Below are 24,298 nucleotides of genomic sequence, written 5' to 3' on the forward strand. Positions count from 1 at the left end.
AAAATTAACTTTAGTGAAGTTGATATTGACGATGTGGAAAGGATAAGTAAAGCACGCGGTAATAGTTGATCTCTACCATGCTGACGGATAAGAGGCGCGGATAATATACGGAGTACAAAAGTTTGGATTAAGAATATAAACACTCTGAAGAAACATTTGGTCAGGGCTAAATTGCAAGGGTTAAGGGTCATCTATTAGTGGTAACCAATGGACAATGGGCCAGATTTTGGACAGTGACGAAATTACGGGAAATGGAAGAGAATAAGAAGAACGAAGTGGTAGTGGGGAAGAGTGTGGAAGTAATGCAAGTTAGAGACAGTAAAGTTGGTGATGACGGGCATGGGGATAAAGAAAAAACCAAGGTAAATAAGGCATTTGAACAGAGCTTGCAGCAAGAAGAAACAAGCAGGGTAGAGAAGGACGCGCGTGCTGTATTCGAATCGATCATAGAAGGAGCCAGGGAAGCAGCAATTGAGATGAGGAGGGAGATCAGGGCAATAGTTAAGGAGCTGAGGACGGAGGCCAGTGTGAGAGAAGAAAGGAAGATACAGGGAGTTAATGTGGGGGTTGGGTTGGGGGGAGCACAACATGTGATAAGTGCACATAAACGAAGTGAAAATATGGCTTGGAGAGAGAAAGCAGAAGCAAGAGGTGCCTTGGCGAAAGGGAGAAGCTTGAGCTTAAAAGAGATGTGGAGTAAGACGAGTAATTTGCAGGTAGGCGTAGTGACAAGAAGTAAAAATACAAGCAGCAGTAAGTAAATTGTTTAAGCTCACGAGAAAAGTGGAGGATGCATGTTATTTCTAAATGAGGTAAGAGTGATTAAGCAGTTAAATTAGTAGGTGATGAAGTGTGTATATTTTTTTATTAGGGTTGTTTATAGTCGCTTTAACTCCAAGGTCTTATCGCGACTCTTACATATGATTACAGATTAATAGTAATAATAATAATATTGTAATTATAAAAATGTAAAGACAGAAATAAATAAGTATAATGTAATTATATTTTGAAGTGCAAGCCAGTGCCTTTGAGGAAGTTGATGACTTGATGACTCAGTGCTGGAGAAGACAGTGTCAGTTCCATTTCCTTAGGTATGTTGTGGTGTTGGCGCCAATGGTCATACAGTTGACATTCTGAGATGATATGCTTGACAGTAAGACAGCAGTTACATTTGCTGCAGGTGGGAGGTTGTTTCTTTTCTAGGAGGTAGTTGTGGGTGATCTTCGTATGTCCTATCCTTAGTCGGGAGATTAAGACTTGCTCATGTCTGGTGAGGTTTTGGAGAGGATATGTCCTCGTAGATATCATTTTAATTTTTTGGAGGTTGCTAGTGGAAGTTTAAAGCCAGTTCATTTTCCATAGTTCGTGTAGTTTGATTTTGATATAAGCGATGATATCAGAATGTGGCGTGGCAATTTGACGGTCGTTGATTGGAAGACTAGTAGACTCTTTTGCTGCTTGATCAGCTGATTCGTTGCCTGGTATTCCGCTGTGAGATGGTATCCACATAAAAATAACACTTTTTTCCTGCAATCTTGATCTTGTGGTACAGCATTTGAATTTCTTTAACAAGGAGGTGTGTTGTTGATGGATTTTGTATTGAATCAGAGTGATTCAATCACTCTGATTGGAATCAGATAATATTATGAATGAGTTATTGTAGCTTGCTTTTGAAATATGAATCATGACCTGTTTAAGAGCATACAGTTCACTTGTAAAAACTGTGAAAAGATCTGGTAATCTGTATAGCTTACTATAGTCTTTATATTTCACTGCACAAACATTTCTCTCATTGAATTTTGATCCATCAGTATAAATTGCACTATATGATGAGTATCTATTACAAATTTCATTAAATAACTGTTGGGATTTTGCTGTGTTAGTTTGAGCTTTAAGATTGTTGTCAATTCCCAGTTGCCTGGAGGCAAATGAGCTTTCCATGGAGGGGTATCTAGTGAGTTGTGTGCAAATAAAATGGGTGGAAGGCCGAGGTTTAGTTCTTTGAGAAGATTCGATATTCTGATATTAAAGGATTGGGGTTGAGATCCAGTTAGTTTTCCTTTATGTCTCTTTGAAAGTAGGTGTTTTTTCAAGTGTTGGTTACTTGTACCAGCTATCTTGAGTGCGTATGTCAAACTCAGCTGTTTACGTCTGATTTCAAGTGGTGGTTCTTTGGCAATTCGAAGAGCTGAAGATTGGATGGTATCAAGGATCTTAAGAGTAGATGGTCTGGCAGAACAATATAATCTACTGCCATAATCCAGTTTGGCTCTGATTGTGGCTCTGTATGTGTTCATTAGAACATGGTAGTCTTCTCCTCAGTTTTTTTCTCAGAGAATTTTCATGATATTCATTCTTCTTTGACACTCGTCTTTAAGATTTTTAAGGTATGGGGTCCAGGTGAGCTTGTCATCAAATAGAAGTCCTAGAATTTTAATAGTTTTAACTGATTCAATTTTAAAGTCTTCCATATATAATTCAGGGTTAGCGATGGTATGTTAATTTTTGGGGAGGAGAATACATTTTGTTTTCGTTTCAGAAAATTTGAATCCTGTGGTTTTAGTCCAGTTTTGAATATTTACAATGGATTCTTGTAATAGGAGTCGAGTCGTCGTAATGTTTTTCCCTGGGCAGAAGATTATCAAATCGTCAGCAAAAAGGCAACACTTAACTGGTGAGTGGATGTTAGAGACTATACCATTAATTGCCACAAGAAACAGCGCTACACTGATAACTGATCCTTGTGGGACTCCAACCGGAAATCAAGATCGCCAAAAATTCATCTCTACGCAGACAGTCAAGGGCGGGGTATGGCAGAAGGCATCAAGGATGAGCTGCATAATCCAGAAACTGAGGTTTTAGGACTAATAAAACCAGGTGCCAAAACTGAAGACGTCCTTTCAAGTTGTGATCCTGTGTTAGAGAAGGACAACTACGTGGTGATTTTGAGTGGTACAAATGACATTGCTGCAAATGAAGGTGAGGAACTAATTACAACCCTCAGAGGTAAGATTTCGAAACTACCTGACTCAAAAGTAATTGTAGTTAATGTACCACCTAGGTATGACCTTATACAAGACTCGTGTGTGAACAAAGCTGTACATGATGTAAATATAAAAATCAAGAGATTAAGTAAGAGTTTTAGAAATGTCTATGTGGTAGATACTTTAGGTCTTGGCAGGCAAATGTTCACTAGGCATGGGTTACATCTGAATGGTAATGGAAACGTAACTCTCTGTAGACAAATTGCTACAATTATCAACAGAGATTTGTGAACTAATATGCACGTAAGAAAACCCATACCACTAAATCGGCATATACAGGGAAACTTGCCAGAAAACCCAGATCATTAAATCACGATCTATGTACAAAGATCTGGGTTCCAGGGACGTTCTCGACTCATGAGTCAAATGTTACACAATTACAACAGTCAAGTTTTAGGGAGGAAGGGGGTCTGAGATTGCTCTTGGTAAACTGTCAGAGTGCAGTACATAAACAAATAAAATTCAGTACATTGATGGAATCTTATGAGACTGATGTGGTGATAGGAGTAGAATCATGGTTGAGAGAAGGGGTGGGTAATAGAGAAGTATTTCCAGAAGGGCATACAGTCTATCGAAGAGACCGAGGAGATAAAAAGGGTGGGGGATGTTTATTCTGTTGAAGGAAACTTATTGTTCACATGAATGGTTTACCAATGAAAGGGATGAAATATTAGGGATAAAATTAGTTGGTGATAATATGAAGGAGGTAGGAATTATAGGAACAAATAGGCCTGGAAGAGAGGAAAGAGACATGGAAATATTTGAGAAAATAATAAATTATACTCATAAAAACAATAATAATGATATGGTAATAATTGGGGGAGATCTAAACTTGCCTGAAGTTGAATGGAATGGAGCTGCAAGTGAAGCCTGTGAACAGAAACTGACAAATAAGTTAATTGGGAAGGAGGATATACACAAGTAGTACAAGAACCGACTCGTCTCAACAACTTGCTAGATGTATTCTTGGTTAAACTATGGGAAATTGTTAATGAAACTGAGGTAATTGAAGGAATAGGTGACCATAAGGCTGTAATAATGGATGTAGGACTTGTACCAAAAAGGCTTAATAAGAGGATCACACAAGATAAGAAATTATACAGAAAAACTAAAGTTGATGAATTTGGGACTTACCTTAAATCACAATTAAGTTGTTGGATAAGTGAAGGGAGTAATGTGGATACACTTTGGGCCAAATTTAAAGGAATCATTTGGGAAGGAGAGAAGAGATTTGTACCCTTTAAGATGGGTAAAATGTCCTCAGACCCTGTTTATTATACAAGGGAAATAAGGAAATTAAAAAGAAAATGTAGAATAGTAAACAGGAAAATCAAAGAGGGTAGGGAGAATAGAGAAACTAGAAAACAGCTATTAAGGATTCTGAATAGAGTGAAAAAGGAAGCAAAAGAGAAATATATGAATGGCATACTTCAAGAGGGTAATGACCACAAAGGGAAATGGAAAAAGATGTATTCATATATCAGGAATCAAAAAGGAAAAGGAATCCAAATTCCTACAATGGTGGGAGAAGGGGGTGAGCACTATTGAACAGATACTCAGAAAGCAAATCTATTTAGTAGGGAATTCAGAGATTCAGTAGAAGATTGTCAGGAGTTGGAAGCAGTAACAGAAGATAGAGTGTGAGAGACATGTAGGGAAACAAGAAGCTTCTCATTCACAAATGAAGATATTTTCAGAGAAATCCAACTGCTTCAGCAAGGAAAAGCAGCAGGAAGTGATCAAATTACTGGAGAGGTATTAAAGACACTGGGGTGGTACATAGTGCCTCATTTAAAATTTCTCTTTGACTATGTCATAAATAATAGTGTAATACCAAAAGAATGGAAGGAATCTATAATAATGCCAATTTATAAAGGAAAGAGTGATAAAAGGAAACCGGAGAACTACAGACCAATCAGCCTGACCAGTATAGTTTGTAAAATACTGGAGAGTTTAATAGCAAAGTACATCAGAGGAATACGTGAGGATAAAAATTGGTTCATGAGGAGCCAGTATGGATTTAGAAAGACATTTTCTGGTGAGGCACAACTGGTGGGATTTCGGCAGGACATATCAGATCAGTTGGATTCAGGAGGCCAGTTAGATTGCATAGCCATAGATCTTTTCAAAGCCTTTGATAGAGTGGGACATGGAATATTATTAAAGAAATTGGAGGGAATAGGATTGTATATAAGGGTTATACGTTGGATAAGAACATTTTTAAATTCAAGGGTTCAGAAAGTCAAAGTAGGAAATAATATATCACAGGAAGAGAAAGTTTGGAAGGGAATTGCACAGGGTAGTATAATCGGTCCGTTACTTTTCTTAATATACACAAATGATTATGGAACAATATAACATCAAAAATAAGATTGTATGCAGATGATATAATTGTTTATAGGGAAATAAGTAACATTGAGGATTGTTCATAATTACAGAGGGACCTTGAAAGTATCCAACAGTGGGTTGAAGAAAATAATATGAAGGTTAATGGAGGCAAATCAACTGTTACAACTTTTACAAACTGGAGCTTTAAAACTGAATTTGAATATACTTTGGATGAGGTAGTTATCCCAAAAGATGGCATGTGCAAATACTTAGGTGTGAGATTTGAAAGTAATTTGCACTGGAAGGGTCATGTTGATGACATTGTTGGGAAATCATACAGATTGCTACATGTCATAATGGGGCTACTTAAAGGATGCAACAAAGAATTAAAAGAAAAAAGTTACTTAAGTATGGTTCGTCCATTATTGGAATATGCAAACAGTGTTTGGGATCCTCACCAAGAATACCTAATAAAAGAAATAGATAGTGTGCAGAGGAAAGAAGCAAGATTTGTAACAGGGGATTTCAGGAGAAACAGTAGTGTATCAGAAATATTAAAGCAACTTGGGTGGGAAACTTTAAGTAAGAGAAGGGAGAAAACTAGACTTATAGGATTATATAGAGCCTATACAGGAGAAGAAACATGGTGAGAAATCCTTGAGAGGCTTCAGTTGGAAAATAATTATATCGGCAGAACTGACCACAAGTATAAAATTAGAAGGAATTTTAGCAGAAGCGATTGGGGTAAATTTTCATTCAATGGGAAGGGCGTGAAGGAATGGAACAGGTTACCAGGGGTAGTGTTTGATCCATTTCCAAAATGTGCACAGGTATTCAAGAAGAGAATAAACAGCAACAGGGAAAATAAATGAAATGTTAGAGGGCATTCGACCACTGCAGGCTATTGTAAATAAAGAATGTGTGTTAAAAAATAAATTCTATCCCCTGGTCCATGGATTTTGGACAGCCAAAGTAGGGGACTGCCTGTAGGGGTGAAGTACAGTGGGGACTTCGAAGGCCCTGGGACGATTACGATAGCTGTGAAGGCCCTTCAGGAACTCTGAAAAGTGGTGGCAAAATGTGCTCTGGTTAAGACGCAGCAGGTCGTTATGCTACTTAGGTTCCAAAATGGGTAAAAAAAGTAAATAAATGCAATGTAAATTTTAATCTGATACCAGTTGCATAGTATTATTTGAAGTAATTCCACATACTGTGTATTAGTTGTCTATATTTGTAAGTATAGGAGATATTATAAGTAGAATTTTGTAAACAATATAAATTTATCAAGGATGATCTGTTTGTTTAATAGAAAAGAATTGTTAGCATAAATTGTATATTATTGTATTCTAGAAAATGTTTTTTTCTTCTCGTGTTAATTTAAAATTTAGTGCTTGACAATAATGTATTTTAGAGTACCATTTGCCACCGTGGTAGACACCTCATTTGCATATGAAGAGATATTGATTATTGAAGATATAGATAGTGTGCAGAGGAAAGCAGCAAGATTTGTAACAGGGGATTTCAGGAGAAACAGTAGTGTATCAGAAATGTTAGAGGAACTTGTGTGGGAAACTTTAAGTAAGAGAAGGGAGAAAACTAGACTTATAGGATTATATAGAGCCTATACAGGAGAAGAAGCATGGGGAGAAATCCGTGAGAGGCTTCAGTTGGAAAATAATTATATTGGAAGAACTGACCACATGTATAAAATTAGAAAGAATTTTAGCAGAAGCGCCTGGGGTAAATTTTCATTCATTGGGAAGGGCGTGAAGGAGTGGAATGGTTTACCAGGGGTAGTGTTTGGTCCTTTTCCAAAATCTGCACAGGTATTCAAGAAGAGAATAAACAGCAACAGGAAAAATAAATGAAATGTTAGAGGGCATTCGACCACTGCAGGCTATTGTAAATTAAAAAAGTGTGTTAAAAAATTAATTCCATCCCCTGGTCCATGGAGTTTGGACAGCCAAAGTAGGGGACTGCCTGTAGGGGTGAAGTACAGTGGGGACTTCGAGGGCCCTGAGACCGCTACGGTAGCTGTGAAGGCCCGTCAGGAACTCTGAAAAGTGGTGGCAAAAGGGGGCTCTGGCTAAGACGTAGCAGGTCGTTATGCTACTTAGGTTCCAAAATGGGTAAAAAGTAAATAAATGCAATGTAAATTTTAATCTTATACCAGTTGCATAGTATTATTTGAAGTAATTCCACAAACTGTATATGAGTTGACAATGTTTGTAAGTATAAGGAGATATTTTAAGTAGAATTTTGTAAACAATATAAATTTATTAAGGATGATCTGTTTGTTTAATAGAAAAAAAGTTAGCGTAAATTGTATATTAATGTATTCTAGAAATGTTTTTTTCTTCTGTTGTTAATTTAAAATTTAGTGCTTGACAATAATGTATTGTAGTGTACCATTTGCCACCAAGGTAGACACCTCATTTGCAAATAAAGAGATTTTGTTTTTGATTTTTTGTTGATTACTACTTCCTTTGACAGCATTCCATTTACTCTAACTTGAATTCGGCGCATTTGGAGAAAATTATAAATGAAATATAGGATAGTTCCAGATATATTATGTGTCATTAGTACTTTGATTACATAGTCTTTCCATACCATGTCATATGCCTTATTAATATCTAAACTGACTGTTATTAGGTGTTGGTTATTGAGGAACGCTTCCTGTATTTCAGATTCCAGACTTATCAAAGTGTCTATTGTGGAGTGTGCTTTACGGAACCCGTTTTGCACATTACTGAAGAAATTTATGTGCTTGAGATACCAGCGTAATCTTTTGTTGACTATTTCCTCCATGAGCTTACACATCGCATTCGTTAAAGCAATAGGGCGATTATTTTCTGCAATTGAGTTGTCTTTCCCTGCTTTGGATATTGGAACTACAATGGCATTTCGCCATTGATCAGGAAATGTCTTAGAGCTCCATATGTGGTTGAAAATGGCCGGAAGATAATTTATTGCACTTAGTGGAAGCTGTTTTAGAAATTCATAAGGGACCGTATCCGGGCCAGGACTAGATTTGCCACATTTGTCAAGTTCAGTAATTATTTCCTGTAGTTGAAAAGCATCGTTTAGATTATAGTTGGGGTCAGAAATGGCTTTCCTTAGATCAACAGATTCACTGGATTTCTTTGTATGGAGAGATTCGGGATCAATTTTTGTCACTAGAGATCTCGGCAAATGTGTCAGCTAATTTATCAGCGATGTTTTGAGGTTTGTTTATGAAGGTTCCATCAACCGAGTTTCTGAGGGAAGTAATGTAGAAGTGATTATATTTGCCATTTATTCTTTGAAGTTTATTTCATATTTCCTTTTGTTGGGTTTGGGAACTTAGCGAGGAGACAAATGGTAGCCATGAATTCTTTTTGCTGAGTTTCATTTCTTTTTGAGCGATTGCTCTATATTTCTGAAATTGGGTTTTATATTCAGGTGTGGGTTTTCTTTTGTAGAGGTAGAAAGTGTGATTCTTATTCTTAATAGCCTCCTTACAAGTGTCATTCCACCAAGGTACTGTTTTCTTAAAGGAATTTGAGATTACTTTTGGAACACTCATGTCCGCAGATTTAACAAGAACTTCTGTGAAATCTTGAACAATAGTATTTATGTGCTTAGAAGGGAAATCATTTGGAGGGGTTAAGTCTTTTAAGTGATTATTGACTGTCTGCCTAAATTTCGTCCAATCTGCCTTATTTAAGTTCCATTTAGAGTTGTCAATAAATGAGGAGTTGACGGAAGAATTTTCATTATTAATTAGTATCGGGAAGTGGTCACTATTTCCTTGGAGTTTTGAATAAACAGACCAGTTGAAAAGGGTTGCTACGTCCAGTGTGCAGATGATTAGGTATATACTACTACAGGTCCCGTGGGCATTGTCAAAGCGAGTTGGAGCAGTAGAGTTCATTAGAATTAAATCAAATTCATCAAGTATATGTTTTCTATCTCTTTTCCTCTTGCATCAGAACTATGGCTACCCCATAACGTGTTGTGGCTGTTGAAGTCTGCTACTAGGATGAATGGTTTAGGTAGTTGGTGGATAAGGTTTCGTAGATCGTCACCTTGAAACAAATAACTGTTTGGAATATAAACATTGCAGATACATAGAGAAGGTGGTAGAAGACTGAAATTGCTACAGCTTCCAAATTAGTGTTAACAGTAACTTCTTTGGCATAGATATTGTTTTTTATATAAGTAGCTACTCCTACACTCGCATGATTCACATTAGTTCTATTTTTGTGGTAGACACTGTAGGGTCTTAGATTGGCAGCAAAGTCGTTCTGAAGGTTTGTTTCTTGGAGACAGATAACAGATGGTTGGTATTTGTTTATTAGGAGTTGCAGATATTCTAAATGTAATCGATAACTGTTAAGATTCCATTGGAGTAATGTTGCCATAATAATGATCAAAAGCAGAACGTGGTTTATCTCCATTGTTATACTGGGAAGGAATTGTCATCACTGGAAGAGTCTGGCGATACATTGATATGCGTTGGGTCTTCACTTTGACTGGCCGATTTCAGTAGTTTTTTTACTATTCGAGTGCTTTTGATTTTTACGCTTTTATCGGTATAGTAAAGATAGAGCTTTTGAAGGGCTTTAGCAAGACCTTCTATGTCATGTGTGTAGTTTGAAAAAACTGCTGATATGTCATTGGCACCAACTGTATTTTCAAAGAATGACTGGAGCTGTAGGTAGCTGAGGGGGAATATTGATGGGTCGGCTTCCAGAACTTGTTTTACTGGCAGGAGCATATCACTTATTGATTTTTGCGTGTCTGTCTTGGGTTTCTTGGAAGTGTGATTTGTCTTGCGGTTTTCGATTTGTTCAGGAGAGGCCAGTATGGATTTGTTGTTATCAGGAGGATTTGGATTAGTTGTGTGTGTATATTAATCACTGTCATGAGATGGTATAGGAAGGCTGTAATTAAGATGAGGCGGGTATTTGTTAGTAAGCAAGTAAGAGAGTGATTGTAAGCATGTGTGTTGACTTAGTAAATAATCAGGAGGTTTCGTGGTTAAGTTAATGTGTGGAGAAGGATTGTATAAGTTAGTAGAGTGTATGTAAAATTTGCGATGAGGTAAGGCTGGCGGATGAATAGGGAGATAGTGATGTTTGGTTTGTAATGTATGGAATGGCTAGCGAGATGGTCTCATTTAGGGCCGTTTTCCCCAACTGAGTTTAAAGTAGGTTTATTTTAATCTGGTTTAAGTCTGAGTTTAAACTAACATTCATTTTCCCCATATTGGTTTAAACTTTGTATCAAGTTTAAACCTGGCTCAGAGTTAAACCTTCTATATTGTTGGTTTAAACTGCTGTTTATATTCAACCTTCTTGACATTTTATTAACGTATCTGTGATTTTCCTAATAGAAGGGTTAGTTTTGACTACCAGTACTGCAGCACTTTAATGAAAAACGTACTAAAATTATAACCTAGTATTAGCATTAGAAAAATGGGAGAATTTATTGAAGTCTTTGGTTAAATAGGAAATAATTTTGATGTGCAAGAGAGGTTAAGAAGCCGCGTTCCAACAAAAGTTTACAATCTTGGAAAATCGGATGTAACACAGTTCTTTGATGGATTTATAATTCATAAGCGAACAGCAAGGATTGTCTAGTATCGAAGAAGGATTCATTTAAAACGTCAACTGCACGAAATAATGCTATTTCGCTAGAAGCAATGATTCTGGTTGCTTTAAGATATGATGCGCAGGCATTTTTTTCATTAACAACGGGGACCACAGACCTTAAATTACAGTCTCCTTATAATATTATATACTGTAAAATACTGTTCGTGGTATGAATACTGTAATGTGAAGCATAAAAATATTCCTACATAAGTCGTGTAATACGTCCGCTTTTCATGTGGTACGTGGTGGCTGTGGTCGCTAAAGCGTGAAGTCAGCATCGTCCGAATCCGTGACAAGACGGTTCGAATCTAATTTGTCGAAAATATTTTTACCATCAGAATGTTGACCGGCACGGTAGGAGAGGCGGTGGTATACAATTTCTAATCGCTAGATTATATATTTATAGGATCAGAAAAACAATAAAGTATTTCATGCTTGCTAGTAAACTTGTAATAGAATAGATTATAGTTAAGAATGTTTCATCGTATCTATTGCCAGCATACCAGCAATAGAAATATTAATGCTATAGGGAGAAGAGTATTATGCATACAGTACGACATATCGCGAACTTGGTTATGTTATAAACGAATATGGAATCAAGTAATACATCTCCAAATAATACATCCTCAGTGGTCTGTCTGCTGGATCCAAGGTTTGTGAGATTGATCCCGGCCGAGGGCGATGGATTTTGATAGGAGATAGATCCCGAGCATGCTTGGAATTTGTTTACTTGAAATTCACATAAATGTTGATTTTCTGAGGAAAGGAATACCGTAGGCCTATTGCTGAAAGACCAGGATTTTAATATTTCAACGTTCCCGTGTGTTCCGTAAGACAATAGACATCAAAAGACACGTATTAGGCCCACGGTACTTGTTTGTGGTAAAGTATGACAGAGAAACATAAGAAATAAAAGTGCGTTCCAATAAATTGTAGACAGCAATAGGTAGAATTATATGACACAACACTTCGCACAAATGTAAACAATTTATTTATCAGTAAAGCTAATATCCCGCCGAATTTGTTCTTTATTCACTACGTACGATAGCATTAACTCGCCACAAACAGCTGATATTATTACAAAAATGTCGGTCATTGAATTACTTGGATCTGATTGGCCAATTCCAATCGACCATGCCTTCGACTATTCCTTCAGTGCAGCCAACGTTAGCGCCAACGGCAGCTCGCCCGTTTAAACTAAACGAGTGTCAGAAATTGGTGGAGAAAATGGACGCAACTTTAAACTAGGTACTAAAGTTAAACGGGTTTAATTTATACCAGGTTTAACTCGATTTGGAGAAAATGGCCCTTAATGTGTAGAGTTGCCTGAAGTTTTAAAAGAAAATAAGTGTGGCGAGATAATGGAGCTTATCAGTTGACAATAGTAATGAAACGTAAGGAGAATAATTGCACACCGGTACGAAAGTTGATGTAACACGAAAGCTGGGCCTGCAACTCAAGTAGAACAACAGAGAGGTTGCGCTGAGTTGCGAACCAGGCCAGAAGTGATATGCAGTTTGTTTAAATTACAGATGCCGTCTGCTGACACTATTGTACTATACGCAGTAATATGTTATTATTTTAGTTTCTTATTATCATATTGCCACACTGCCTTCCGCCATGGCCAACAGACCACCAATAAGGGTTGATCTCGGGCCAGGCGACAGTGTAATTATTATTATTATTATTATTATTATTATTATTATTATTATTATTATTATTATTATTATTATTATTATTATTATTATAATATATGGTTTTCTTCATGTGTCTGCCTATATGGTGGAATTCTTTTCGTTTTCCTTTTGTGAGCTGGTTTAGGTCAGACTAGTTATTTTTTCTCCCAATTAATGGATCATATACATATTATGTAGATCTGGAGAAAGAATAAATAAAGGGAAAGATGAGCCTTCACACGTGTTCCATATCGACAGCAGACGCATGCACCAACGACTACAAGTTTCGCATACAGACAGGCCTCCAATGGTCTCAGAGGAGGAAAGCGTGGAGGCCAAGTAATTGGTCCACTTCTACCTATCAATAATCAGCATTGCATGCATTAAGGTGCTCATGGAAAGACAAAATGTGCATGGGAACTGTCGTGGATGGTACGGTGCTAGTTTCATATCTTCTGGACCTCCTTGTCAGCATTACACATGAGTAATCCTAGCCTGCAATTTTGGCGTGTACTTTTAAAGCACTCGGTATATTTCACTGGATTTTAAAATCAAGAACTCCTCTCTTTTAGCAAATATACAAATTGTTATTTTTGAACATTAGCATTCAGACGTACAAAGCTGCTGGATGGTGCTGTTTAATATCGACTTACTAACAGCGATAAAGTCTGTCGCACGGAGACCTATAGATCAAATAATGACGCCATTGAACACAGTCCTGAGAAACGTTTGAAACATGGGGCTCCTCCTGCAAGGCCTGCGTCTGACAGGATTAAGGGCCTACTTGTCTGCATATTCGTTTGAGTGGTGAAGTATCCCTAGTCTGGTGTTAATCTCAAACGTTACGAGACTGTTGGTTCACCGTTTGGTGTCAAAAGCCCTACCACCTACTCTTTCATCTCGGATAACTTTTTCACACGACTGTGTGTCTCTGTAAAAGATTTTCTATGTTGGAAGCAGAAGCTGGGGAGCTAGTTAAAGCGCAAAGATATAGCATTTGCGTGGTATTTACAGAGTTAAGTATAACCGTTACCATTATTTACCGTTAACAGCGCAACTCAAGTAGTTCCTACCATTTAATGACACACTAACACATGGAGGATTTTAGGTGAAGTAACGATGGGAAAGGGCTAGCGGTCACAACACAGCCCCAGCATTTGCCTGGTGTAAACATGGGGAGCCACCGAACAATATCTTCAGGGCTGCTCTACCCATCATCTTTCGAATGCAAGTTCATAGCAGCCAACACGCTAGGTTCAGGACTGTGTTCCTTGCCATTGCTGAGATCGACTGCTAAGTTGTGTCACGATGTATGAGATAGGCTGTGCCTATCGGAGAAGCTATTCCGCACCCATCTGTATTCACTTCTGTTTCTTTAAGTCCTAACTCCATTACGGCGACTTCTGAGGACAGCAGAGCCGGTTCGTTCTTTAAATGTATTGAGAACTTGTCACTAGAAGGCTCGTCATACTCTGCAATAATAACTACACACTCGTTAACGCTCGTAATAACTACACGGTGGTTAGTTCCTCTTCTGAGGTGGCACGTTCGGTTCAAATGCGATGCCATGTGTCGTTGACTTTCATCAAGTAAAGGAACTGCCGCAAAATAATAGTTAATGAGACGTTAAACAAACCACATTATTAATAATATTCGATGTAATTTATTACCTGTACATACACCATCGTGAAAATATATTATAATTATTTACAATATAAGCTAGAACGAAGAATCTTCCGGTAACGTTGCCACAGTTAACTGAGATAGTCACAAATCCTCTTCCATAGGTCTCGCTAAACTGAAGTCTAGTACCTCGTCGGACGTGAGGTAGCGGACGTCAGAGTCTTCAGGCATGTCGTTCCTTCGTTTGAGATTGATTCGGCGGCGAGCGGCGATGAAGATGACAAGGACGGCGAGCAGCGCCACCATTGCCACCGCCCCCGAGATGATGGCTATCCCCTTCGTGTGTGACGACGGTTCTGGAGCTGAAACCACAAGTCATACCATTACTTATTTTTAAGACGAAACATTTCTTAAAATTCCAGGACTGTCGTCTTAAAACTGATAGGAAAAAATGAGAAGTGAAATGTTTATGGAAAGCAGACACAGCTGAAATATAACTAACCACACATTATGAACGCTGAGTTGCTTTCTTATTCGATCACATCAAATTATACAATACACAATGTACAATATACACATCTGGTGCTCTTTTAGCTCGTCAATATGGACTGCAACGACTGGGCGCGTCTCGCAGAGTGTAATGTGTCTTTTAGATGTTTTACTTTCATTATGCTATTGTTAAAATAGCATGGATTCTTGTGGTCACCAGGCAAATTGGTCTGAGGTCGATCCTCTCCAAGGTGTGCAGAAACAGATCAAATGGACATCTGACTCAATAATTTTTTACATATTGCTTCACTGACGTTAAATATTTCATCGGCATACATTTTAATATCTTTACCACTCCCCTAAAAATTCGCCACGTTTATCATTCTGTCGTGCCAAGTAATGGGAACACTTCATCCGTGTAACGTGCGGCTCCAGCCTTACAGACACGCAGGTTGCCTGTAGACCTGCACAAGGCCTCTCCGGAGACCACACGTTCGGCACTGAGCATCCACACTATGGGGGGAATTATTCGGATATATATCTCAATGCCCAGCCACGAGCTCGGTCTAATGAAGTAAATTACATAAGTCATATTATAAGGTTGAGCAGTATGAATAAAATGTAACCTAGAACTATATATTGAAATTAAAATTTTAAAATGTTTCAGTCAAAATATCTCTGTTATCCATACATCGAATATTTATATAGAAATTTAAAAATGTATTTTATTTTCGACCACACCCCAATCATGACAGTAGCACTTGAAGAATTCTAGGAGTCTAATTGAACAATTGAACAATGACGCTTAACATCAGAAGACAAGAGTGCTGAACAATGTCCTTGTCGTGAGTTCTACAGTACTATGTGTACCGGGAGGTACACCTCAACCCCACACATGAAAAAAAGCGCCTTAAGGAACACTATCTATCGAACAACTCCTGAAATAGCTAATGCATAAAGTTGGGACATTCCGACTCGTTGGCTGAATGGTCAGCGTACTGGCCTTCGGTTCAGAGGGTCCCGGGTTCGATTCCCGGCCGAGTCGGGGATTTTAATCGCTTCTGATTAATTCTTCTGGCTCGGGGACTGGGTGTATATGTCCGTCCCAACACTCTCCTCATCATATTCAGACAACACACTACACTACCAACCACCACAGAAAAACGCAATAGTGCTTACATCCCTCCATAGAGGGTTGGCGTCAGGAAGGGCATCCGGCCGTAAAAACAGGGCCAAATCCACATGTGCGATGCAGTTCGCACCCGCGACCCCACAGGTGTGGGAAAAACGGCAGGAAAAGAAGAAGAAGAAGATAAAGTTGGAACATTGACTAGAAGATGTCTCCACTGAATAACTGAGTAATATGTTATTTTAAAGTTTCCTAAACTGATTGGATACATTTGTTTTGTTTTGGTGTACATCAAAAATTTTGAAATTTTCTCCACTGATGTCTCTACAAAAACTGAGCTCTGGTGCAAGGTGGAAGGATGAGTGATTTAAAGAAGTTTTGTGTTTATAGGTTTTCTCAACTAAATTAACTTTCATTTATTTTGGTACTTCAAGGTTTGCAACACTTCCTTCTCATCCCGCTAGCTTTTGAGTCTGGCCAATAAAAAATTTCTGTATACATTTTTCAGCCAATCATAGGCTTCTTGTAAGTTTTTGGTTTAACCAATGAAAATGAGAGGCTGTGTCCAGATTTAGTCAAGAGCCTTCTCGAACCCTCCTCTCGGGTATATAAGCTGCGGCTTTTCCAAGTTACCTTGTCATTGATTGCCGAATCTCTGAGTGTGTGTGTTAAGACAAGAGGCGGAATGCCTCATTCTTCGGCAGGCAGAACATAGGCCCAGATAATGGCCACCAGGTTCACATCTCTGTAGCTATCTGCGCAAACTTACCTGAGGGGAAGTTTCTAACTTCTAACTATGTAACCATCCGTTTCTTAAAAATGTAAACTTCTTGCTAATGGAAAATTTTATAAAGACTATACTGCAAATTCGGAGATAGAGAGTGCCCTCGAGTTCCCCTTCAATTTGTCTTGAGGTGACTATGATTTTGCAACTGTTTCCTTCCTGTAAAGCATTAATTCACTTTTCTTCCGAGTCACCTTAGTAGTGTGGGATTAGCCTCTGCTTCATCGGGCCACAAGCCCAAGTAGGGATTAAAAACTTGGTTTTTAAGGAGCGCAAGGGCACGCCTCTATACATTTTGAGTTTGGGCCAGTAATATTAACCTGTTCATTCTTTCCACGCAGGCCCAGTAGCATAGGTACTAGATAACCATGTGTAAACCACATGGTATTGTAAATTGTAGGTTGTGCCTAGAGAGGCCGAGTAATGTAATTCTATCCTTTATGTAAACTTAAAGTAGAGCATTTAAGCTCTTTCGTTGTTATGTAAGAGATCTCTGTGTACCACTGAGTGGGGCCTTTGGAAGGCCGTATTTGTAACTTTTGGAGCAAAGTCCTCTTGAACTTTATTTTGGGAGATATCTCTCCTGATCTAACCAAAGCTCCATTTGCGAGTTGTAAACTTGTAAAATGGGGCTGGAAGCTCAAAACTTGTAATTTTCAACCCTTGGGATTCTATTCTTTTTTGCTATTTGTACCTGATATTTTGTTCCTTCACATAGTGAAGAATTTTGTTGTTTGAGACCTGAAAAGAAATATGACCTCTATTTTAAAGTTTTCAATTAATCTTTGATATCGTAGATAGACCCATTCAAACCCACACCTTCTTTCGCCTCTATGCGTTCTACGGATAAACCCAGGACACGTGGTAGAAGAGCGTGGTTGAATGGGTCCTGATTGAGCCACTTTTGACGGCTGAATGTAGGATTAGCTCCGAACTCTAAGAAATTTCTCGATTGCTGGGAATTTTCCAAATTATTAACTTTTCCTGTCAACATGTCTGGTCCTCGCGAAGTCCTCACTCCCGGGTACTTGCGCAAGTAGGAATTGATTTATGAGCTCCTCATTAGAAAGGTCCACTCTGGAAGCAAGATTGCGGCAGATATTGCCAAACTTAAAGAGTCCTTAGAACTGCCTATTTGTATCCCAGTTTTGGGAGAAAAAGAAATTGATGAGGCTCCAAATACTATCATAGACAATTCCACCGACCTGGCGTCTGTAGTTAGTTTCTTTGAAATGAGTGATCCATCTGCTAACCAACTTCAATCAATCAATCAATCAATCAATCAATCAATCAATCAATCAATCAATCAATCAATCAATCAATCAATCAATCAATCAATCAATCAATCAATCAATCAATCAATCAATCAATCAATCAATCAATCAATCAATCAATCAATCAATCAATCAATCAATCAATCAATCAATCAATCAATCAATCAATCAATCAATCAATCAATCAATCAATCAATCAATCACTACTGATATGCATTTAGGGCAGTCGCCCAGGTGGCAGATTCCCTAACTGTTGTTTTCCTAGCCTTTTCCTAAATGATTTTAATGTCATTGGAAATTAAGAGAGTACGGGCTAGACTGTTTCATTTCTACAATAGGGCTAGGGACCTATTGTCTCTAAGGCTAAAGGATGATCATGCGTAGGAGGCTAATAATTTGGTTAAACATCTCTCAGATATGAGTAATAGAGTTAGTCACTTGTTGTCTGGAGCCGCTGCTCCTAAATCCGACCAAGTCCCTTTGATAAACTTAGCTACTGAGGAGGATCCTATTAAATCGATTGAAAGTAGGAAATCTGTGGCAACTCAGCAAACATCTGCCCCATTGGAAACTGAGTCTGGTCATCGTAGACAACTTCCTCCTTTCATTTTGACTAATGCTGTGTTCGAAACTTCTCAACCTCGGTAGTTGCAAGGGCGGCAGTCTAGATGATTGACTGATACGGCCTTGTAATAATACTCAACATGGCTTTGCTGTGTTGATATTGCTACACGGCTGAAAGCAACGGGAAACTACAGCCGTAAATACCTCCCGAGGACATGCAGCTCTCTCTGTACGAATGATGTAATGATGATGGCTTCCTCCCGGGTAAAATATTCCGGAGGTAAACTAGTCCCCCATTCGGATCTCCGGGTGCGGACTACACAAGAGGGGGCGATCATCAGGATGATGGATACTGACATTCTGCGAGTCGGAGCGTGGAATGTTAGAAGTTTGAATCGTTGTGGTAGATTAGAGAATCTGAAAAGGGAGATGGATAGGCTAAAGTTAGATGTAGTTGGTATAAGTGAAGTACGTTGGCAGGAAGAACAGGATTTCTGGTCAGGCAACTACCGAATTATCAACACAAAATCCAACAGAGGAAATGCAGGAGTTGGTTTAACAATGAATAAGAAAATAGGGCAGCTGGTAAGCTGTTACGACCAGCATAGTGAAAGAATTATTGTCGTCAAGATAGACACCAAACTAATGTCCACCACAATAGTGCAGGTCTATATGCCTACTAGTTCAGCGGATGATGAAGAAATCGAAATAATATATGAAGAGATAGAAGATTTAATACAATTTGTAAAAGGTGACGAGAATCTAATTGTGATGGGAGACTGGAATGCAGTGGTAGGCCAAGGAAGAGAAGGAAGTACAGTAGGAGAATATGGATTGGGACAAAGGAACGAAAGAGGAAGTCGGCTTGTTGAATTCTACACTGATCATAATTTAGTCCTCGCCAATACTTGGTTCAAACACCACATACGAAGGCTTTATACGTGGACAAGACCTGGAGACACTGGAAGGTATCAAATAGACTTCATTATGATTAGGCAGAGATTCAGAAACCAGGTGTTGGATTCCCAGGAGCAGACGTGGACTCTGACTACAACTTGTTGGTCATGAAATGCCATCTGAAGTTGAAGAAGTTGAAGAAAGGAAAGATTGCAAAAAGATGGGATCTAGGCAAGTTGAAAGAAAATAGTGTGAGGGATTGTTTCAAGGAACACGTTGTACAAGGACTAAATGAAAAGGCTGAATTAAACACTATAGAGGAAGAGTGGAGAGTCATGAAAAAGGAAGTCATTAGGGCTGCTGAAGAAATGTTAGGAAGGAAGAAAAGATCAACTAAGAATTAGTGGATAACTCAGGAGGTACTAGACCTGATTGATGAACGACGAAAATACAAGAATGCTAGAAATGAAGAGGGCAGAAAAGGATACAGGCGATTAAAGAATCAAGTGGATAGAAAGTACAAGAGAGCTAAGGAAGAATGGCTGAAGGAGAAGTGCAAGGAAGTCGAAGGCTGTATGGTCCTGGGAAAGGCAGATGCTGCATACAGGAAAATCAAGGAAACCTTTGGAGAAAGGAAACCTAAGTGTATGAATATTAAGAGCTCAGATGGAAAGCCACTTCTAGGGAATGAAGACAAAACAGAAAGATAGCAGGAGAATATCCAACAGTTGTATCAAGGTAAAGATGTAGATAATTTGGTTCTGGAACATGAAGAGGCTGTTGATGCTGGTGAAATGGGAGACCCAATTTTGAGGTCAGAGTTTGACAGAGCTGTGAGTGACCTAAATAGGAACAAGGCACTTGGAATTGATGATATTCCCTCTGAATTACTGATTGCCTTAGGAGAAACCAGCATGGCAAGGTTATTTCATTTAGTGTGCAAGATGTATGAGACAGGAGAAGTCCCATCCGATTTTCGGAAGAATGTCGTTATACCTATTCCCAAGAAAGCTGGTGCTGACAGGTGTGAAAACTACCGCACCATTAGTTTAGTATCTCATGCCTGCAAAATTTTAACACGTATTATTTACAGAAGAATGGAAAAACAAGTTGAAGCTGAGTTGGGAGAAGATCAATTTGGCTTCGGGAGAAATGTAGGGACACGTGAAGCAATCCTGACTTTACGTCTGATCTTAGAGGATCGAATCAAGAAGGACAAGCCCACGTACATGGCATTCGTATATCTAGAGAAGGCATTCGATAATGTTGATTGGACCAAGCTATTTATGATTCTGAAGATGATAGGGATCAAATACCGAGAACGAAGAATTGTCTACAATCTGTATAAAAATCAGTCTGCAGTGATAAGAATCGAGAGCTTTGAAAAAGAAGCAGCAATCCAGAAAGGAGTGAGGCAAGGCTGCAGTTTGTCCCCCTCCTTTTCAATGTTTACATAGAACAGGCAGTAAAGGAAATCAAAGAGAAATTTGGAAAGGGAATCACAGTCCAAGGAGAGGAAATCAAAACCTTGAGATTTGCCGATGATATTGTTATTTTATCTGAGATTGCAGAAGATCTCGAGAAGTAGCTGAATGGTATGGATGAAGACTTGGGTAAGGAGTAAAAGATGAAAATATATAAGTCCAAAACAAAGGTAATGGAGTGCAGTCGAACGAATGCAGGTGATGTAGGAAACATTAGATTAGGAAATGAAGTCTTAAAGGAAGTAGATGAATATTGTTACTTGGGTAGTAAAATAACTAACGATGGCAGAATAAGGAGGACATAAAATGCAGACCAGCACAAGCAAGGAAGAGCTTTCTTAAGAAGAGAAATTTGCTCACTTCAAAAATTGATATCGGAATCAGAAAGATGTTTTTGAAGACTTTCGTGTGGAGCTTGGCATTGTATGGAATTGAAACATGGACGATAACTAGCTCAGAAAGAAAGAGAATAGAAGCTTTTGAAATGTAGTGTTACAGAAGAATGCTGAAGGTGAGATGGATAGATCGAATCACGAATGAAGAGATACTGAATCGAATTGGTGTGAGGAGATCGATTTGGCTAAATTTGACAAGAAGAAGAGGTAGAATGATAGGACACATCTTAAGACACCCAGGACTTGTTCAGTTGGTTTTTGAGGGAAGTGTAGGTGGTAAGAACGGTAGGGGTAGACCAAGGTATGAATATGACAAGCAGATTAGAGCAGATGTAGGATGCAATAGTTAAGTAGAAATGAAAAGGTTAGCACAGGATACGATGTCATGGAGGGCTGCATCAAACCAGTGTATGGACTGATGACTCAAACACAAACAATACATTAAATTTTACACCAGGGAGTTCGCTCTTCATTTCTCTGAAGACTAAGTATTGCAAACGATTGTCGAAATCATCTCTCCGCCCTATAGGTCGTATCAGTGTTTCGCGTCTCGTCCCCAACCTTTTCTGAATTAGAGGCAATGGCGGTGTCAGCAGGAGGAGTAAGGTACGACGACACCTTACGAGTTGCGAAGGAGCCTCCTCCGTCTTCTAACAGTTCTCGGCAACCACCTTGCCGAACTTTCACAACCCGCAAAGTTATGCTTGTGGATGAACAGATCATCTTCGCAACAAATGTCCCTTGATAAAATTTAGTGGGACAAAGAACGGAGCTAGTACATCCCAAGGTTGCTTTAAATGTGGCTCTTTTACTCACCTTGCTATGAATTGCACTAATTTCAATAGTGCACCATCTTGCTCAACTTCCGGTGCTATATCCGCTAACCCTGATAATAGGAAATGACTAATTTCCTCGGCTGAGTCAGCATGTTTACCTTCCCGATGCTCAGCCCCTGTTACACCCAGTAAAAGTTCTGGTAAGGGTAAAGTTTCTTCTAATTTATCATTTGAAGCCCCAGAGCATGCCTCAGAAATACGGCAGAGACACCTGCACTTGTGCCACTCCTCGGAATGGAAGTAAATAACGAACCCGTTAGTACTCTATTAGACTCAGGGAGAGTGAGTTCCATAATTTCGAAAGCATGGTATTCTAAATTAAAAACTGCTGGTAAGTGTCCGGACTATAGTTCCCCTTCTGTTAAATGTGTTTCGGCTAACTCATCTCCATTAGAAATTTTAGGTTTCATTTGGTCTAAAGTTCATATTTCATAATTTACCGATTTCATGTCTTCTACTGGTCTTGTGTCGACATTCAGAGCAAGTCGTGCACCTTCGAATTTGCTAGTAATTGTAATATTCCCCTTTTGAAGTGTAATTCTGTGTCATGTTCATCTGTTTCGCCAACCCAGGCTGAGATGTTGTTAGATGTTAGACATCTATCTGAGGAACAGGCTGAAAGTATTCGAAGGTTGTGTCAGTCCTTTCCTGATGTATTTCTGATACTCTCGGCGTTTACTGACCTTATCGAATATAAGATCGAGTTAACATATTCTATCCCAGTTAGGTTTCCGGCTAATAGACTGTCCCGCCTAAAATGAAGGCTCTTAAGGAAATCTTTGAGCAGATGTTAAAGGATGGTATCATTCGAGATTCTGAGTAGGCGTATTCATCGCTCAATTTCCTTGTGCCGAAACCTCAAGGTGGCTTCAGGCCTGTGATTGATTACAGGCCTTTGAACCGTAAGGTGGTGTTACAATCTGTGCCCCTTCCGGATCTTCACCCTTGTTTCACATGGCTTCGAAAAGCCAACTTCTTTACCATCCTCGATCCTAATCAGGCCTATAACCAGATACCTTTAGCAGAAGAATCGAGATATCTAACGGCTTTCGCCACGGATCGGAACCTGTATGAGTACAACCGCGTGTCTTTTGTGATCCCCACGGGGGCAGCTGTTCTTACTAGACTGCTAGATAGGGTCTTTTAGATCATCAAATTTGAATATCTGTATCACTACCTCCATGATGTCGTTGTGTTTTCTGAGACCTTTGAAGAACTCCGAGATCATCTAAAGGAAGTACTCAATCGCCTTCGTAAGCCTAAGTTGACTGAGAAATTATCTGAGGTAGCTTTATCTAAACCTTCTGTGTCGTTCTTAGGGCATATTGTGTAGCCCGATGGTGTTTCCCTTGATCATTCCAGAACACAGGCTATCCGTGATTTCAAACCTCCTAAGGACATCAAAGGCATTGCCAGGTTTATAGGCAAGGTGAATATCTTCAGGAAATTTATTTCTAACTTCGCTAACAGAGCGGCGCCCCTGAACTTATTGCGGAGGAAAGGCGTCAAATTTGAATGGGAACCGCCTCAGCAAGCAGCTTTTGAAGATCTGAAATTAGCTCTTTGTAACGCCCCTGTATTAGCCGTCCCAGATTTCTCTAAGAAATTCATTGTCCAAACAGACGCCTCGTCGTCGGCTGTTGCCGCTGTCCTTCTCCAGGAAACGGAACTCGGAAGGCGGCCCATCGCCTATGCTTCTAGGACCTTATCGGCTCAAGAAGCCAGATATTCTATATATGAACTTTAGGGTTTGGAAGTTTTGTTTGCACTAGAGAATTTCCGCCTTTATCTGGAATATGTCAAATTTGACTTAGAAACGGATAACCAAGCCTTAAGTTGGGTGTTAGCTAGGCCTTGTCGTACTGGACATATCGCCCGCTGGGCCATCAGAATTTCAGCTTTCCAGTTTGATGTGAGACGTATTAGAGGATCTGAAAATGTAGTTGTGGATGGACTAAGCCGCATGTTTCCACATGAAGTAGAGACCAATGAACAGGAAGGTAGTTCTTCTCTTCCCTTGCTCATACCTTCGGGTATTAATGCTATCCTGACTGATGACCTTATGTTATTTCGGGATATTCAGAAACATCAACGTGAAGATCCAGTGCTGGCTCCTATAATGGAAACCCTTTCTTCTGG

General features: G+C 39.1%; 1 protein-coding gene across 3 annotated transcripts in view; it reads right to left on the reverse strand.

The window, feature by feature from the left end:
• Positions 1–14,342: 14,342 nt before the first annotated feature.
• LOC136864954 (neuropilin-1a) overlaps positions 14,343–24,298 on the reverse strand; it is a 458,189-nt gene continuing 448,233 nt past the window's right edge. For all 3 annotated transcript variants that reach the window (XM_067142360.2, XM_067142361.2, XM_067142359.2), the window contains one exon: positions 14,343–14,669. In XM_067142360.2, coding sequence (XP_066998461.2) covers positions 14,452–14,669 — 218 coding nt within the window. In that variant the 3' untranslated portion in view covers positions 14,343–14,451. The remainder of the gene's footprint in view (positions 14,670–24,298) is intronic.

This window comes from Anabrus simplex, chromosome 2, assembly GCF_040414725.1.
Source record: "Anabrus simplex isolate iqAnaSimp1 chromosome 2, ASM4041472v1, whole genome shotgun sequence".
NCBI lineage: Eukaryota > Metazoa > Arthropoda > Insecta > Orthoptera > Tettigoniidae > Anabrus > Anabrus simplex.